The sequence below is a fragment of the Channa argus genome, chromosome 18 (assembly GCF_033026475.1).
Source record: "Channa argus isolate prfri chromosome 18, Channa argus male v1.0, whole genome shotgun sequence".
Lineage (NCBI taxonomy): Eukaryota > Metazoa > Chordata > Actinopteri > Anabantiformes > Channidae > Channa > Channa argus.
The window spans coordinates 19,131,174-19,148,782 of NC_090214.1; the positions used below are offsets into that span (position 1 = coordinate 19,131,174).

The 17,609-nt window shown below is 40.1% G+C and overlaps 1 protein-coding gene across 8 annotated transcripts in view; it reads right to left on the reverse strand.

The window, feature by feature from the left end:
* The window catches only part of LOC137103731 (transcription factor 4-like), a 198,727-nt gene that overhangs the window by 87,894 nt on the left and 93,224 nt on the right, over positions 1-17,609 (reverse strand). For all 8 annotated transcript variants that reach the window (XM_067484341.1, XM_067484337.1, XM_067484338.1 and 5 more), the window contains one exon: positions 16,258-16,316. In XM_067484341.1, the coding sequence (XP_067340442.1) occupies positions 16,258-16,316 (59 nt within the window). The remainder of the gene's footprint in view (positions 1-16,257; positions 16,317-17,609) is intronic.

The following is a 17,609-nucleotide window of genomic DNA, read 5'->3' on the forward strand; positions in this document are numbered from 1 at the left end:
TCTCACAGAGCTGACTGGGCTTCGGTACCCAGCTGCTCACAGAGACCATATTAACTGAGATAGATTACCAGAGAGAGACAGAGAAAGGGAACGATAGACACACACACACACACACACACACACACACACACACACACACACATTCAGAGATAAAAGAGAGAGAGAAACAAACAAAGAGAGAACAGGGTCTCAAAGATAGAGAGAGATGAAAAGAGAGAACAACAAGAGACAAAATTATATAGTGAAGGTGGTGGTGAGCCCTGAAACTGCAGTTTAAATGCGTGAGTTTTAGAGGTGTTGATACTATGTGTGTATTTTGGAACCTTTGACAGATCCAGGTAAGCTGATTTCCAGTTTGCCGTCTTTAAATATAATCTGGAGTAACCATATCTTGACCCCTACTATTAATCTTGTTGTTTCACTCCCATTAAGGAAGTGAACATGTATTTCTTTAAACACGTAAACTTTTAGGTCGGTGCAATCTAGTGGATTTGTATCTTGCTCCTTTCTTCAGGGCGCCCACACCCTCTTGTGTCCCCCCCCCTCTCCCACTCAACCCTCTGTCCTCATGTGACTGAAAAAGCAAACGCTCACATGTCATCAATTTTCAGCACCACAATGATGAGAGACAGAGGAAAAGAGCGTGTGCGCGAGCGAGAGAGAGAGAGAGAGAGAGAGAGGCAGGAAGAAGTCATTAATTACCAGGAAGTGCTGGCGATGCAGCGGCGCACCTGTACGCCAGCTTCGCTCCAGCTGACACACACATACACAAATACACACCCACTAACACATGCGCGCATACACACTCCTGAGGGAGCAAGGCCCTGAGGCTGCTACCAGAAACAGTAAAACCAGCAGAGACAACGAACACAATTGGACTCAGAGAACCAGAACACTGTAACTACACATCATGTCTCCTAAAAAGTTACATTCATATGCTACTAAACTGCAGCTTTTGTATGGAATATAACTGCAATAACGTATTTCCCGTTACCATTATGAGGTTATGGTAATTACCTCAATGGCAAAGACAGTGATACTGAACAATGTACAATGTTCACAGACAATGAATTTCTTTTTCTGCAAAATATTCTATCTTTCATTACAACATCCAGTTTGTCTGACTACAGCATTTTAAATTTTAATTATGGTTATTTGTAGGGACTCGAAGCAGTTAGTTAAGGTCAGAGAAAGATTGTGGTCTGGCTTAAAAGGGAAATTTTAACCAAACTACAAGGATTCTTTAAAATTCCACACATGGATTTTGATGCATTACACAAACTCAGGTTTTTGGTGTGACAGGTTTACACCTCGTACACTCATTGTTCACCCCATCCTTCATTTCTTCCTAATCCGGTTTGGATAAGAACATAATTTATTTGTGACAGTGTTGCACCCTGAACCCACTGTTTGTCTGGTTACAATATACCAACACCTATGTGGGTTCTTTTAACCATGACAACCTTTCCCTTACTTTTACTAAGCTGTTCTACTTGTAACCAGACCCAACAGTAATGTCAATGAGATCTGATGTACATTACTAAAACAAGCAGATCCTCCAGTATTTTGGGTGAATTGTTCTAAGGCCATTGAATACAAAAAATTCCAGATTTCCATGGATGCAGGCATCAGGGAGCCAATATTAATATCGAAGAGTCTCTGGAAACTTCTGGGAAGGTGGGATGTCTGCAAATATCACTGCCAAGGCTGATGTTTTGCATGAAATCAGGGGTGAACCGTTTTGCACCATGTGCACTTTTGTGGTGGAGCACAAATGAAGGTCATGAGATGACAAACACTTTTGTACTGCAAAACTCGAAGAATGGCTGAAACCCAGTGACAACAGATAACAAAATGGGAAGTGCTAATAGACTCAAGGTGAGCTGAACTAAAAAACATGGCTAGTTGTATTACTAGTATGGTCTAAATCCTAGAATGTGAGTCTGACAAAGTGAACATGTTTGATAGATGTTGAATCTCACAATAACTATGTCACTATGTTCACATTATTGCAGCTTCATTGCACTCAAACAATTTAAAAACATCACAACATGCTTTAAATTTTTTTTAGAAAAGTTTCCGGAAAATCCTAGAAGGTGTGAGGATAGTAGGTGTGCAAAACAGGAGGTGTGCAAAACTATAACTTCCAAGGGATGTTATGATGCTCTTAATATTATAAGGACATTCCGGACCTTTCTTCAAGATGGAATCTCAAGATGACGACTTGCCACAGACTACATACAGAGTCTGCGACCTTTTATAGAATAGGTTCTTATGATGAGGTGGAATATACAGCAAACTTTGTACAATGGGTTTCTTTTTATCTATGCAAAACAAATATGAAGTGATGTTGCAATTACATTCTGTCTTTAAAGAACAACATCAAGCTACCCATTAAAGCATCAGTTTACTTGAATAATTTCATATTTGATTGGCAGAGAGGACAAAAAAACAAAGGCCACAGCAAAAATATACACAGACCTACAGAGAGATTCCCTGCAGAGTTTCCATCTTCTTCTTTGAAACTGAATTTAGAACATCGTGGCAAATTAAAAAACAAGACAGTGATCATTTTTATTATGCGATGGAGTTTTTTTTTAATGCCATCTGCTATATCTGATAGGCTGAAGGGGCCTTTGAACAGGAGCGAAACTGCAGTATAGATGTTTTTTTTTTTTGTTCCTTTATGTCATTGGTGAACTACCCCAGCTGAGAGGGAGAGTTAGCTCTACTTCTCTGTTCAAAGACAATTAAATACACTGGGTTTAGTGTTTGGGCTTGTGTTTAGAGCAACTAATTAAGTCATTTTTAATTCTGAAACTGATGAAAATTACAAACAAACCCAAACATTTTTATGACCATCCTTGAATTATTAAACGTGTTGCTTGCAAAATTGGAAGATCAATTCTCCCGAGCAAGTAAGAGTAATAAAGAAATGAAGAAGTTTGCGAAACAGCATCCTCAGTCTACCATTACATCATCAAAGTTAAAGAATCAGACAGCCAATCATCTTGTAGAGTTGATGTGGGATGAAGATCCAAACCAAACAACCGATTACATCGATACGTTGGAGCCTGTGAAACACCTGCTGCTGCTGCTGCTGCTGCTGTGTATGTGTGTGTTCAGAAAGATGTCAGAACAAAAAAAGGACATTCATTGCCATAACACATTCCCCAGCCCCTTAATCTATTAACCTAAATTTTGACTCTAAATCCAAGTGTTAACTTTCAAACAGCCCTTTTAAGATGATGGCACTGAACTAAAATGTGTCCACACAGTGGCTGAACAACATGAACACACGCTTCTGCAGTAGCACTCGAAGCAGCAAAGGAGCAACTTGTCAAAGCTTCCTCCATCTTCTAACAGCACCACACACACACACACCTAGAAACATACACTTCACTCAAACACACACACACACACACACACACACACACACACACACAGCAGTTCAAAGCATTTCTCCTTAATTAGCGTTCAACGCTTGGCTTGACAAATAAATAGCGATCATTTAAGAACACTTAGAGAGGAATCAGACAGCACATTACACCTCACAATATCTGGCAGCTTCCTGCACGCAATTAGAACGAAGAAGAGTGGGGGGGGGGGATGAAGGGAAGAGCAGGGGGAGAAGAGGTAGGTAGAAAAGGAATGTAATTCAGTGAGAAGAAAGAGAGAAAGGTAGAATGGAAGTAAATGTGGGGAGACAAATACATGGGAAAGGAAAAGGGTTATGTGTGAGGGAGACAGTAGACAGAGCAGTGGGAAGAAGAGGAAGAGAGCAAGGCATGAATGAGAGGGAAAGTGGAGAAGAAGGAAAAAGCTGGAGGGACGGGAAACGGACAAGTTGGAATTAAGAGGATTCAAAGTAAACATGTATGGAGAAAGGTTAAAAAGGAATAAAGGATAAAGGAAATGACAATGAATGATAACAAAGAGGAGAAGGTGTAAGGATTGAAGGAAAGAGAGGTAGATAGGGGAGGGAGGGAGGAAAAAGCAAGAGATGGGGGAAGAAGAAAAGCTACGGTTTATTGGACAAGGGTTTAACTAAAAAGAAGGAAATAGGGAAGGAAGAGACAGCAGAGCAGAAACGAATGTAAAGTAGATCAAAGAGGACTACAAAGGAAGAAAAAGAACAAAGGAATAAACGAATTAGGGGAAAAAGAGGACAGGACGCAGAGACAGTGCAAAATGTGGCAAGGATGGATGGAAATAAAGAAAAAAGAAAAGGAGAGGGAATCATCAACAAAGAACGGGGAGGAGGCAGGAAGTGAATGAATGATGTATGTGAAGACAGCATCATATCGAGAGATGAAAAGAGAAGGTTTCCTGCAGTGCCATCTTGAACTGATCACTCCCATCATGGTTCACTCCCAGCTGACTTCACTTTGTAGTTGTGGAGATATTTTAGTCATCAGAACCAGGAACAAAAACACACACACACACACACACACACACACACACACACAGGAGCGCAGAAATAGAACATATAGAACTGATGTTCACTTTTTTAAACAGCACTCCCTCTACAAAACAACAAAACCGTCACTTAGCGTTAAAGCCAGAGCTAAAATGGATTCAGTTGCAGGGACATTTGCTCCCCCCCTACAAAAAAGTAGTCTTCTACTGTGTCTGCCCAGGTCCGAAGCCCATTCTCTCTGCACATAAAATACGTGCAACACTCTTTGTATGCACCTTTTATTTTTTACATTATTTCAACTGTCACAGACACAAAGACCAACACTGGATTTTCTCTCCTCACCTTTGGTTAGTTCTCATCCTGCAGCCTGGATTAACTTATTTGTCTGTGCCATACACTTGAGTTATTGTCCCAAAACTAATAAAAACACATCGGCCAGACACACCTGCCCACTGGGTGACATGTTTCTTCACCCCAAAAGTTGCAGTTAACCTGCTGACTGTCCTAACTAGCAGTATCAAGATGATGTACAGTAGCTAGAAAAGGCCACATTTATGGTGGATGGTAAATGGCCTGCACTGTCGTGACAGTCACAGACAATAAATGTTAGTAATTTTAACTTTGGAAACCAAAGCATGGCCCCGACTAAGATCCTCAGTCTGACTGAGTAAGAGCAAGTGATGTATGTTTAGTTGTTTAACTCTATGTGTTATTGTTTGTAAATGGTAAATCAGCTGCACTTATATAACACTTTTCTACCTCTTTGTACTCGAAGTGCTTTACACTGCTTCTCATTCACCCATTCACACTCACAATCATACGCACAGATGCTGTCATTTAGGTTTTTTGGGGGTAAAACTGTTGTAATTGTAAAATGGATTAATTTGAGGGGCCACTGGGCCACGACCTCCAACCTTTTCTTTTTGCCTCTGGCCACTGTTTGAGCAAGACTTCATGCACTACACATTTATCAGTTTGTATAAAACAGTGTGTGTGTCTCTGTGTGTGTGTGTGTATGTGTGTGTCAGCTCTGTAGTGTAGGTGTGACAGCTAAGTTCTGTTTGGTGTCTGATGCCAGCTGTTGTACTTCATATGCAGTTTTTTTTTTGGTGTGTGTGTGTGTTTGTGTTTGTGTGTGTGTGACAGTCGTGTGTTTGATGTTAGACAGATCAGAGAGTGCAGAGGGTTAACTTCACTGACACAGATAGAGTAGCTCTTTGGCTTGCCTCCGCAAAACCCGATGAGAAGTTGTTAAAAAAAACACACACACACACACACACACAGAGTCGGCTGCTGCATGAATTGATTCAGTCATTTCACCTTTCTCACAAACCAGCAACTCCACCAACAATAACAAGTGCACAGGATTTCCTGCCAGCGCTTTGTTTTTCCCACTAAAGAGCTTATGGCAGTGATGGAATACGATTTCCGATAATGAATGAATGAAGGTCTGGAGTAAATGGGAATAATTACCTAATCTTAAGAAATAAAATAAAATTCTGAAGCTGCCTATACACAATCACATTTATGTGAAGTCTTAATGATGTGCAACTTGCTATTTAAGTTAAACGTCAAAACATCATCATTATGTCAATGGGCAACTATGGATCTGGTCTGGGGAGTATGGAGAATATGAATATTATAACGCTTTCCTCTAGAAGACTCTTTTCACTAGCAGTAGAAATATATTTTTAGTTTCTAAAGTGTTATTATGCATGTACCCACCAAACCAGACTCATAAGGAACAATGTGAAAATTCAACTGCGTAACTATACTATTGTCAAAGAGGTACTGGGTGGTCCCGACACTCACAATGTTCAGATAATGGATAACATGCACTCATAAACAAACTGTCAGCTGTCATAGCTGATGTATCAACACACAAGCAGTATAAATGAGCCCAGTAGTATGTGATAGTGCTTGTGACTGATAATAAAATAAAATAATGTCGATCTGTGCTGCCGGCAGATGAGGCTAAACGAGAGTCTCCTGGGAGCCATGAGCAGCTGGATCTGTGTGTGTGTGTGTGTAGGTGTCCGTGTGTGTGTTTGTGTGTGTTTCTAGCTGGACAGCATCTGTTAGTGGAGAATCCCACCAGAGGAAGGAGATAGATTAGAAACTTAAAAACATGACGTTAAAAACATGACATGTCATGACTTTCAGACACTCATTTAGTTTGGATAAGCTGCTAAGATCCTTATATTATGCTGGGTGGTAGAGCTGGGTGTCATGTGCATGAAAACATACACTGCTCACAAAAAGTTAGGGTAGTTGACTTTCAGATGAAATGTATCGAAAATGTAAAAACTTCATGCTACAGTGAAAATATATCATGTAAATGGTAAATGTTCTGCACTTATATAGCACTTTTCTACCTATTAGCACTCAAAGCGCTTTACACTGCTTCTTATTCACCCATTCACACTCACAATCACATGCACACATTCATACACCGATGGGGGAGCTGCTATACAGCAGGCCAACACTTACCGGGAGCAACTAAGTTGGGGTTCAGTGTCTTGCTCAAGGACACTTGCACAGGTGACTGGAGGAGCCGGGGATCAATCCAACAACTGCTGGATTGGATTCAGATTACTTTGTAAGCCTTTGGATGTTCAATGATTGTGTTCGTTAGACAGGAAAGATCTTGTGTTATATAATCTTCAAAATATTGTGTTTGTTTATATTGTCACCATGTAAGGATGTGTCACATTGTTTGATTACACGCAGGTGGACATATTGAACAATAATTGAACTCCTGTTAGCAATGATGCTAGCAGCTCAATCAATATTTCTCTCTATGTAAATAGTCTTCGACTTGACCTTTTTTTTTTTTTTTTTACTTCCTGGAACTCATAGCACCTGTCATGGGCTTGTACTTCCTGCTGCCACGCCATTGGCCAGAAAACAGCTAATGGGCACTAACTCAGAGGACAAACAGAATGAAGCAATGATGAACACACACACATTCACTCTTGCTAACATGGATCCACTGTAAACCCTACAAACAGAGACTGTGGGAATTCCAGAGGGGATGAAATGTCTATGTGTGAGAACACACACAGAGACCCCTGGCCTCCACACTGACAGATTCCACAGATCCGTGAAAGTATTGCATGTTGACAGGAAGGAAGAGAAATCAAAGCGAGAAAAATCTGAGAAACAAAAAAGGGGGAAAAAAATGACTGACAGAAAATGAGAAAAGAGAGCAAAGAGACAGATGAAGAGAGAGACCTAAGACTGTGATACATGATTTATTTTACAAATGTGTTGTGAACTAGCACACTCAACAAGGGAACAAGGAAGGAGTGAGCAGCAGTATTAGAGCACATGAAACGGTTAGAAAATATTAACAGTTGCCAGTGGTGTATTATCAGAGCATTGTTGTGACAGTCACAGACATTAAATGTGAGTAGTTTCAACTTAGGAAATGAAAGCATGGCCATGATTAATATCCTGATCTGACTGCCGTTTATCCTATTCTTAGTTAAAGTAAGTAATCGATGTTTAGTTGTTTAACTGTATTTACTGCTTGTAAATGGTAAATGCTCTGGTGTTTACTCACCAGCTAAATGTTTTATCTTTTATTTGTTCACAATTCATCTAGCATCAACAGTCATATGACTAAAATGTGTCCATCCATGCATCTAAGACCCTAAAATTTAGGGTGGTTTAAAAATGTTGATGAAAAAATGCTAAGCTAACAATATCTAATACCCAATTTTATTTAATTATATTTCATATTTTGTTGTTGTGCCAAAATGTGATTGTAATACAAAATTGCAAAAGGGCCAAACAAACCAATGTCCATCATAGATGACATTAAAAAATATTAGTTTTTCTGCATCTCAAAACAAAATGAGAGGTGCTTTGGGAGCAGACTCGTGTGTACGGTGTGGACTGCGTACCCAGGTATGCATGTTGTTGCAGGTGGTCCTGGGGCATCCAATAGTAAAGTCAAAGGGTACCTAAAATGTCCATATGAGACACTAAAGGAAGTAATAAACGTCCGTATTTGACGCTGTGGGAAGTGTCATTATCTGACGCTGTGGAGTGAGAGCAAATTGGAGGGACACAAGGCTGAGCTACGTTCAGGACTGTTCAGAGGATTCTGTCTCTCTCTCTGTCACTCTTGGCAGTCTCTTGACTCACCAGAGTGGTGACGAGGTCAGGGGTCAGCACGTTTGAAAAGCCCTCGAAGTCTTTAAAGGACCAGTTCAGCTCGTTCAAAAGGACCGAACGGGAAGATGAGTGACACACCTGCTGCTGTTTTAGCAGATGATGGAAACTCAAACACACTTGAGATTTTTGTCATGTAGCTGACGCTGAGTGGAGCAGCAGAGCTTTCCATATCAAATTGACATTGTTTTTCAATGCCAATAGTGTTAATCACATGTGTCTGAGAGAGTGTAAAAGTATGTTTATGGAATACTATTCATATATACACTGTAGGTCCTGGAGTGCATGCGCCTTCTTTAATAGGTAGATGGGTAATAGGCTTTTAAGCTCCTCTGAAACCTCACAGAGCTTCAAAACAGAGCGTTCAGCACTTTCCTATAGTGTCGTGTGTGTGTGTGTGTGTGTGTGTGTGTGTGTGTGTGTGTGTGTGTGTGTGTGTGTGTGTGTGTGTTTTCAGGATGCTTTCCACCAGAATCTCACATTTACACTGCTGCTGCCTCAGCTGTAGTTCCCGGCCCACCACTAACCTCCTGATCTGTGAGACGATAACGGGATGACAACCTGCTTTGGAGTGACTGACAGAAAGAGAGAGAGAATGTGTGTGTGTGTGTGTGTGTGTGTGTGCGTGTTTGAGCACAGCTGACACTGTGGCTTTGACTTCAATGAACGGCAGAGCGTAGAAGTAGGGAAAACTTGAGAGAGAGGAAAAATGAAGGAAAACAGAGCAAGATATGACGGTACAAAGAGTGTGAGGCAGGGAGGAAAAGAGACTTTAAAAGATAGTGGTAACATGTGAGCGAGAGAGTGTTAGAGGAGCAGCGTCTTCTACTATCCCTTCATCCAAATGATGTTGGATTTTCTGCCTATGTAGACAGAATGTCTCTTTAGATGGAAGCCATAGAGAAGCTAAGCTGTGTGTGTGTGTGTGTGTGTGTGTGTGTGTGTGTGTATGGGTGTGTGTGTGTGTGTCTACTAGCTGTATAATATACTGTACTGCCCATGAGGGTATTTCTACTGTGTTTATGGGAGTTCAGGTGATTCTCACAGCAGCAGTGAAGCCACAGAAATTCCCATAAAACGAGGGAAGAACAAACAATGTACTGATGATTTAGCTGTGGAGTTTAAAGCCTAAGCTACACAGGCACATTTTAAACTAGAGCAAATCGTTTAGGAAGCAAATTGGTTAGAACATTTCCCAACGTTTGACCCTGATATGTTTTGAGGTAAAAACAAAAAGCGGCAACGTCCTGCAGGCGGCACAACATCAAAAGCAGCAGCAGCCTAAATGTCCACAATGCAAACGGTTAGCGTCTTTAACCCTCAAAACGAATCATTTGTATTATATTTGCTGTCAAACATACACCAGAAGGACTTCGTGTTTGAAATATGTTTATTTTTTACATTTTAAACTTTTTAAAAATATTTTGAAACTTTCCAAAGAGAATTACACAACAGCAATAGAACAATGTCAACATCCATTTTGTATGTGTGTGTGTGTGTGTGTGTGTGTGTGCGTGCGTGTAAATGGTTATTGGGAGCTTATATAGCACCAAAGCGCGTTAAAATGTTACTTCTCGTTCAGCCATTCACACACACAAACACACTCACACATCGATGCGGGCGGCTGCCATGAAAGGTGGGTCAGGTGAGCCCTGCTTGAGAGAGAGTATATGTGTGCGTGTGTGTGTGTGTGTGTGTGTGTAACTCTCTTTTCTTGGCTTCTTGCCTCATCACTGTCTACACTTTTGACAAACTACCTGTTTCTGCCTGTGATCACTGCACACAAGTACACTGCATCTCCCAACACCGTCTGTTGACTTTACGATTTGTTTGTTTCTTGAATGTTTTGAATGACAAGCAAACCATTGATCAACATGTAGCTATATAAATAAATGCACAAACCCTCATGACATCACCAAGTAGATCCTGAAAAACACAGGGGATCAGTTTGATATCTACATTTTCTGTGGGTGAATGTACAGAATCAGAATTGGTATCTGCACATACATAATATGTATGTGTTTAATATAAGAGGGATCAAATCAGATCAGTGTCAGGGCCAAAAAACTGTACCAGGATATTGCAAATACATACATACATGTCCATGCCCAGCAATGTGGCTGTTCTGCTCTGTAAAAATGTTTAAAATTAAAGGCCAAATGGCCGTTGAACATTATAAAATGTATAGTCTGACTATAACCATTTCAAACTGCTGCCTTTAGCTTATCAGAATCATTATTCAGTCATTATTCCATAAAAGAAATTATTCTCAAGACCACAAAAAGGTAAATATTTTTCTAATGAAAGCAGCCTTACCTTCGCAATTATTTTATCTCCCTGACAGGTGTAAATATGCTCCCAACATGTGATAGCAAAACCCTGCAGCACCACAGCCCAGAAATCGTAATGAAGCACCAGGAAAAGAGGGGAGAGAGTCAGGACCAAACTCCATCAGCTGATGAGGTTCAAGAAATATGATGGGGTGAGTCCCCACGTGAACCTTGACCTGATATGGATTTGTCAGCTACTGGCTTCAAGGTCTAGAAGGACTTTGCACCAGTTATCTATTACGCCAACCTGAACAAGAAATCCCCCCAAAAATAACAATAAAACGGAAACTTCACATCTACAGTACAGTTCTATCACAAGGCAACTTTATTCACTAATGATGTAATAAAATGAACAGCATGTTTGTTTGGTGCCTCTAGTCCACACATGTTTGTATGAATGCCCACTCGTAACTTATATTCCAGCAAAAACAATATAATATTTAAAAGTAAAATATTTAACTAACCCCCCCCCAAAAAAAAAATCATCCCAGACATCACACAGTCAAACAACAGATTCGGTCCATTCGGTCCATCCCGGGTGTTATTCATGACACTTTCTGCCAGCAGACCCTGGCTTTTGGTGGGATGCTTTTAGGGGAGTAGAGCTGGCTGTTGGGGGCTGGGCTCATACCTTGGCAGAAGGCCATGTTTCCCAGCCCCCACCACTTATCTAGAGCCAGGAGAGAATCACTGTGACCCTGTCAGGTTCCCAGTTCACACCCAGTACACGCACTTGGTTCAATTCAAATACAGAAATGTACCAGCGCTACACAAAGCCACAATGTGCATGAAATGAAGTTTTTGTTAACTCAATTTTGATTCTTTTTACATCTGATCTGTGTTGATCACATTCACATTCATGTTTGTAAGGCCCCAAACACGCTTTACGCGAGTAAGCGAACACAAATAACAGTGCATGGTCCAACCAGTTCTGAAGCGTGTCCCTGGTGAAGGTCTTACGTACACGTGAAGATGACACAGCTCTGCTGATATACAGTAGGCGGAGCACTGCTAAATCAACACAGTGTTGATGGAATAATACGTATAGCTGCAGGCTGCTTATAGCACAGAAGGAAGCAAAAATCCATTTAAGTCCTGCAGTTTTGATTGCACTCCTGGCTGATTCTAATAAATGTTCCTTTACATATGGATATGTTCAGTTACAACATGATCAAACTGGTGGATGTTTTCAGCTGAAATTAATTTAAATAAATGGGCTGAGCTATCTTCATCTGCTCCTATAGCAACGGCGCTTAGATTGCACCCTCATGCTTGTGTCACATTGGGTTTTTGCAGGAGAGCGACTCAAATACGGTACAGAACATGTGAAATTGAGCTTGCGTAGCTCAAACTGTCCGTGTTCACATTCTTTGCTTTGGGGCCTGAGCGAATGAAATAAATGGAAATGCCACACATGCAGGAATTCGAGAGAAACGAGTCACAAGAACCATCAAATCTCTCGTTACTTTTTTGCAAGTTTAACAGTTTTTTAATAATTCGGTCAAATTTGACAATGACTTCATCGATATCATTTGGAGAAGATAAATCTTGTCTACCTGATGTTTTAACTAGCCGTCATCAGGTCAGAATTTAATTTACCACCAACTTTACAACAGAATGTGGTTCTAGAACAGAAAATTTCAACCCAGTTGAAAAAGAGCAGGCAATGCTGCAAAAATGACAACATGCATGAAGGAGTTCGAGGTGTCTGTAAGCTGTCTTAAGAGAAACTGCAACTCTTAAACACGGGACATGTCTGTCTGCTCAAGATGACAAATGTTAACTCAAATGCAGCTACTGTGTCCACTAGAAATAGACAAATAGATCCGTCACTGTGGATTGGTTATGGCAACAAAAAAAAAAAAAAAAAGACTCTCAGAATGAAAACAGTTAACATAATGTCATGCTGAATAATGTAGTGAAATGTGAAATGTGCTATAGAATTATCAGGCTAAATGTTTAGCAACTCATCTGGAGAAAATTAGCAGATTTGTGGTTGCTATTCAGCACATAAGCACATTTGTGAGGTGTAAATTCAAAACTTCTTTGATCTAAAACAACTGGAGCCAAATGTGGAAGGAAAATCTACATTACCTCATTTGTTTAATGGCACAAATCTATTTGGTTTGATCTGAGATTGGCGGAATAAACTGGGGTCATTGAAAGTCTTCCTGCTGTTAGCATGTGAGCTTGTTCTCCCATCTAAGTTGTTTTTTTTTTTTCCCTCTCTCTCGACTAACAGGCAGGGATGAAGCCAGAGGAGTTTGGACTTCAGCCCAGCATGTAAATTTATCTGCCATTTCCAAACAATTTCCATCAGGAGCCATTCAGACAGTGTAGCAGGATAATTTGACAGCAGCCCAGTAGGAAAATGGCCAGTGAGGCAGTAATGTTTGATTTATTTCATATTTTTGTCCTCTATGGTTTGCTGTAGCCTCGTACAAAGGCCACAGCTGGATATGAGAGGTGGTTATAAATAAAAGATCAGCAAGAAGCTGATGAATGGATGGGTGGATGGATGGATGGATGGATGGATGGATGGATGGATGAGAGAGTAGTCAAGTCAACAAATGGACAGCCAGATGAACAAATGAATACAGTAAATGAATGAAATATAGTGAATGAATGAGCAGGACGATGGATAGATTTGTCAGAAAATGATTAGAACGACAAATGGGCAACACATGGACTAATGTATTAATGTGTAAATGAATAAGTTTACAGATGACATGTTGCACTTTATAAATGAACAAATGAATAAGTCTTCTAATAGCTAAGAGTGAATAAGTGAAAGAAATTAATAAACGAACAAACAAATGAATGCACATTGTTTGATCACATGTAGTAATGGATAGGTGACTAAAAAGTCTATATGAAAATATTAGCAAATTAGTTTATGGATGTATGGATCAGGGGGGCCTAGGAACTCAGTGATCGAACATTGGGTTGGAAAGCAGAAAGCCGTGGGTTCGAATCCTACTCCACCAGGTGGGGCTCCGCCCAGCCGCCGGATAAAATGGGAGGGTTGCGGCATTAAAACTAATGCCAAATCAACGTGCGAAACGCATTCCGCTGTGACCCCCCCCCACCCCGGAAGGGACAAGCTGAAAGCCTTTCATCCAGTTTATGGATGTATGGATAACACATCTAATGACTGAGTGATCAAATGAACCGCTAAGGTTACGCTTCCTGTCCAAATGTCTTTGTGGAAAGAACAACAACATTACAGCAAAAAGAACACAGCACATCTGCTGGTGGATCAGTGAATGAGTGGACGTCTAAATGAGCCAATCGCTTATAAGAAATGAAATTACTAGTTATGTTCTTATCAGCCCCTACACATGGTTAAGTAAGTCCTTACTCTACCTGCTAGCAGCCACAGTGGGCATATCCTTATGGTCACAATAGTAAAAACAGGGCTACAACTTTGATACATTGAAGCACAAAAACCTAAGACATCGAGGATAAGAACACAATCTGTAGAGTTAGGTTTAGGGGAAAACCTGTTTTATCAAGTCTTTCAGAGTTTCATGCTTAAAATGACCACACCACCTGTGATTACAGTCGAGTGTACGGACACAACCGTCTCATTTTACACTGAGAGTTCAAATAAGCAACAGAAACACAAAGAATTGTATCTTCAAAAAATCGTAAAAAGAAAAAAGGACAGTAAAAATGTCACTGCATTAACCCACACAATTAATGGTGATATAATGTCTACATGCGAAACCAAAGGTATTATTGTGTATAATAAGTTGTGTATTGCACAGAACATTGTGTATGTCTAATGGTTGAGCAATGAAATAATCCAATCTGCTGTAATTCACCTCAGTGATCAAAAGCTTTCATCCGATCTAAAATCCAAACATCTTGTTCTGCAGGAGAAAGTGAAACAGCGTTCACGTCTACATTCTAATCTGTTCCATCTTTTATCATAACTTTTTCATTAGTGAGGAAATGTGCTTCTTTGATAAGCTTTAATTAATAGATGTTCAAGACTAAAGGAAATATAAATCCTCAACATCAGTCTCAAGCATCCAACACCCTGTGCGGGAATGGAACGTATGTGATTTTATGATTTCAAAAAAACAACCCCAAAAAAAAGGCGGTCATCAAATTACAGCGAGCACATCAAGCCTCTCTCTGTTTAATATTCCACGGAGAGAATCACGCCAACATCTGTATGTTTTTTTTTTTTTTTTTAATTATGGATGTGTATATTCTCATGGATGCATATGGTCCATGAGAAGTGAGCAGGAAGATTACATTGCTGATTCTAAGTCCACAAAACACCTGCCACCACTGCCAGCGACAAATCATCCTTTTAAAAACAAGAACAAATTCCTAAAGCTTAAAATAATAATAATATTAAATTAAGTTGGGAATATGTGATAAAGTAAAGCATCTCTCTGGAAAACATCATTTAAAAAACCATGTAACAGCTGTTGTTTATAATGCTGTATTTGTGAGGATGAGTGGCCCTATAATTTTTTATTATGTGAACTTTAAATAACTAATGGAATCCTCCCTTTTTGCCACTACCTGTGTGATTACACCAGAAAAGTTGTGAGTAGATGAAGTTTTCTCGAAGCTTTATTTCCCAAGAGTAAGCAGGACTAAACACAAACACACACAGCAAAGTAATAACTTTTGAGTCAGATGCTATAAAGTTGGTACATTCTTGACGTTAATAAAGGGTGAAATGATACATGGAATGGATTCGATTCTTAAAAGTGAAGGTGGTGTGTAAGGTTTCATTTATCATTTATAATTTATACTGTTTCACTTTAATATACATATCAATATTACGACTGGCTCGTGGTGTCATAAGTCGTCGCATAAAGTGCAAAATGCTGCACAGGAACTGGGTTCAACTGTCATAAATAATACTGCGTGCCACACTTCTCCAAAACCCTCCTACTGGAGCTAATGTCTGGTTCCTGACATCCACGTGACACCACGCTGGAGGTCAGTTCTGTCGCCAGTAGTATCACAGCATTGGCGCAGTCACACTTTTGTCTCTCAGACTCACTCTGACCAAACAAACGAAGATTTAACGGTGCATTAAATATCTGAGAGGCATCACACAGCAGCAGGATGGCTCCTGCCTGATAATGTGTGGGGGGCACAGTGCACGATTTACACATGTGGCACAGCAGCATTTACTGGGCATGAGTGTTCTCATCCCCCAGGGATGCAGGGCAAGTGCTTTATTACCACGGCATCTTCCGCCGCTGACCTTAGATCGAACCTAGACAGACTTTTCTCTGCTATCTCTCGCTCAGTATGTTCACCACTTTAATATCTCAGAAAGACAGTCAGACTGACCTGATGGCAGTGTGGGTTGGACTCTCTGCCGTATGAGTATGACACCCTCTCTGTTTTACCTGCAGAAGGAGGAGAAGAAGAAGTTAGAAAAGGGAAACTAAAAGAGAAAAAGACAAACTCTTGTGCTGTGCATACAGTACACACAGAATTCCGTTATTTCACTGATCATTTCCTTATATTCCAAACAACATTAAATATCTATAAAATATCAACTGGACATATAAACTTTGTTATGGGTTTTGATTGATTTGTTTACCCCACAGAGAAATGGTTTCCTGGAATTCTGAGAGCACAGCTCCATCTTTCTTTCATTGAAGAGAATTATTCATTCACACTTTGTTTAGGAAACTCGGTAAAATTAGAAAACCATCAAGGCCAGTTTTCCGCTTCTGAGTGTTCACAGCATGTGCATGTGTGTTCTGTATGTTTTCTACTCGCTGATCTCCCAGCACAACCAAACAGACATCTGCTATGCCTGCAATGCATAGATCTATAAACAGAAAGAGGAAATCTTTTTTGCTACAGGCTCCGTCTTTGAAAAGAGAAAAAGCTTTTTCATTCTCCTTTTTTTGTCTCATGTACTGTGTAAAAGAGAAGGTAGAATGACTTTACAATATATAAGATGTATTAGCTTGTAGTATTTTAGGGCATTCTAAAGTATTCATTGATGCAAATCTCCAATTGTCTGCAGACGGTCTTCACAAGACAAGTCATTTCAAGACGTTACATCTGTACTGCATCAACCCTCTGAAGCTTTGTCATGTGTGGTATTGTTCTGCTTCAAAAATGTTCCGTTCTTGATCGTGTGAGTGGTGTAGTGATCACAGTGGTCTCAGCGGAGTTCGACAGTTATGGGATGATGAAAAGAAAACCAAAGTCCCTGCTCAGACCCTTTGGACAATGAAAACCAAGCTACGGTTCCCACAAACGCGCAGAAGATGAATGAAATCCCCCAAAGGCCTTAGCAACCACAATGTTAATTCTAAAAGCTATTCGAACTTTGAAAAATGTAACTTTACTTTGGTTATCTATATGTACTTCTTACAATTTTCTTTCAAGTTATAGGGAATTGTTGGATGAAAAAAAACAATGTATCTATTGTTCTCGTGTAAAAACAATCACATAAGAACAAACAAAACAACAAACGGCAATGCACCAAACTGTGCGTAGTCTGATGAAAAGAAGCAACTATTAGTGGGGCCAAATACCCCTCATTGACCCAGTGCCGTCAAAAAGCCAAGACAGTTGACCTTTTATTCTCTCCACCCGTCCTTGGTGTGCCCCCTGCAGGAAAAATATATATTTCTTGGTGATTCAATGCTTCAGCAGTGAAGTACATTTTACACTGTGGG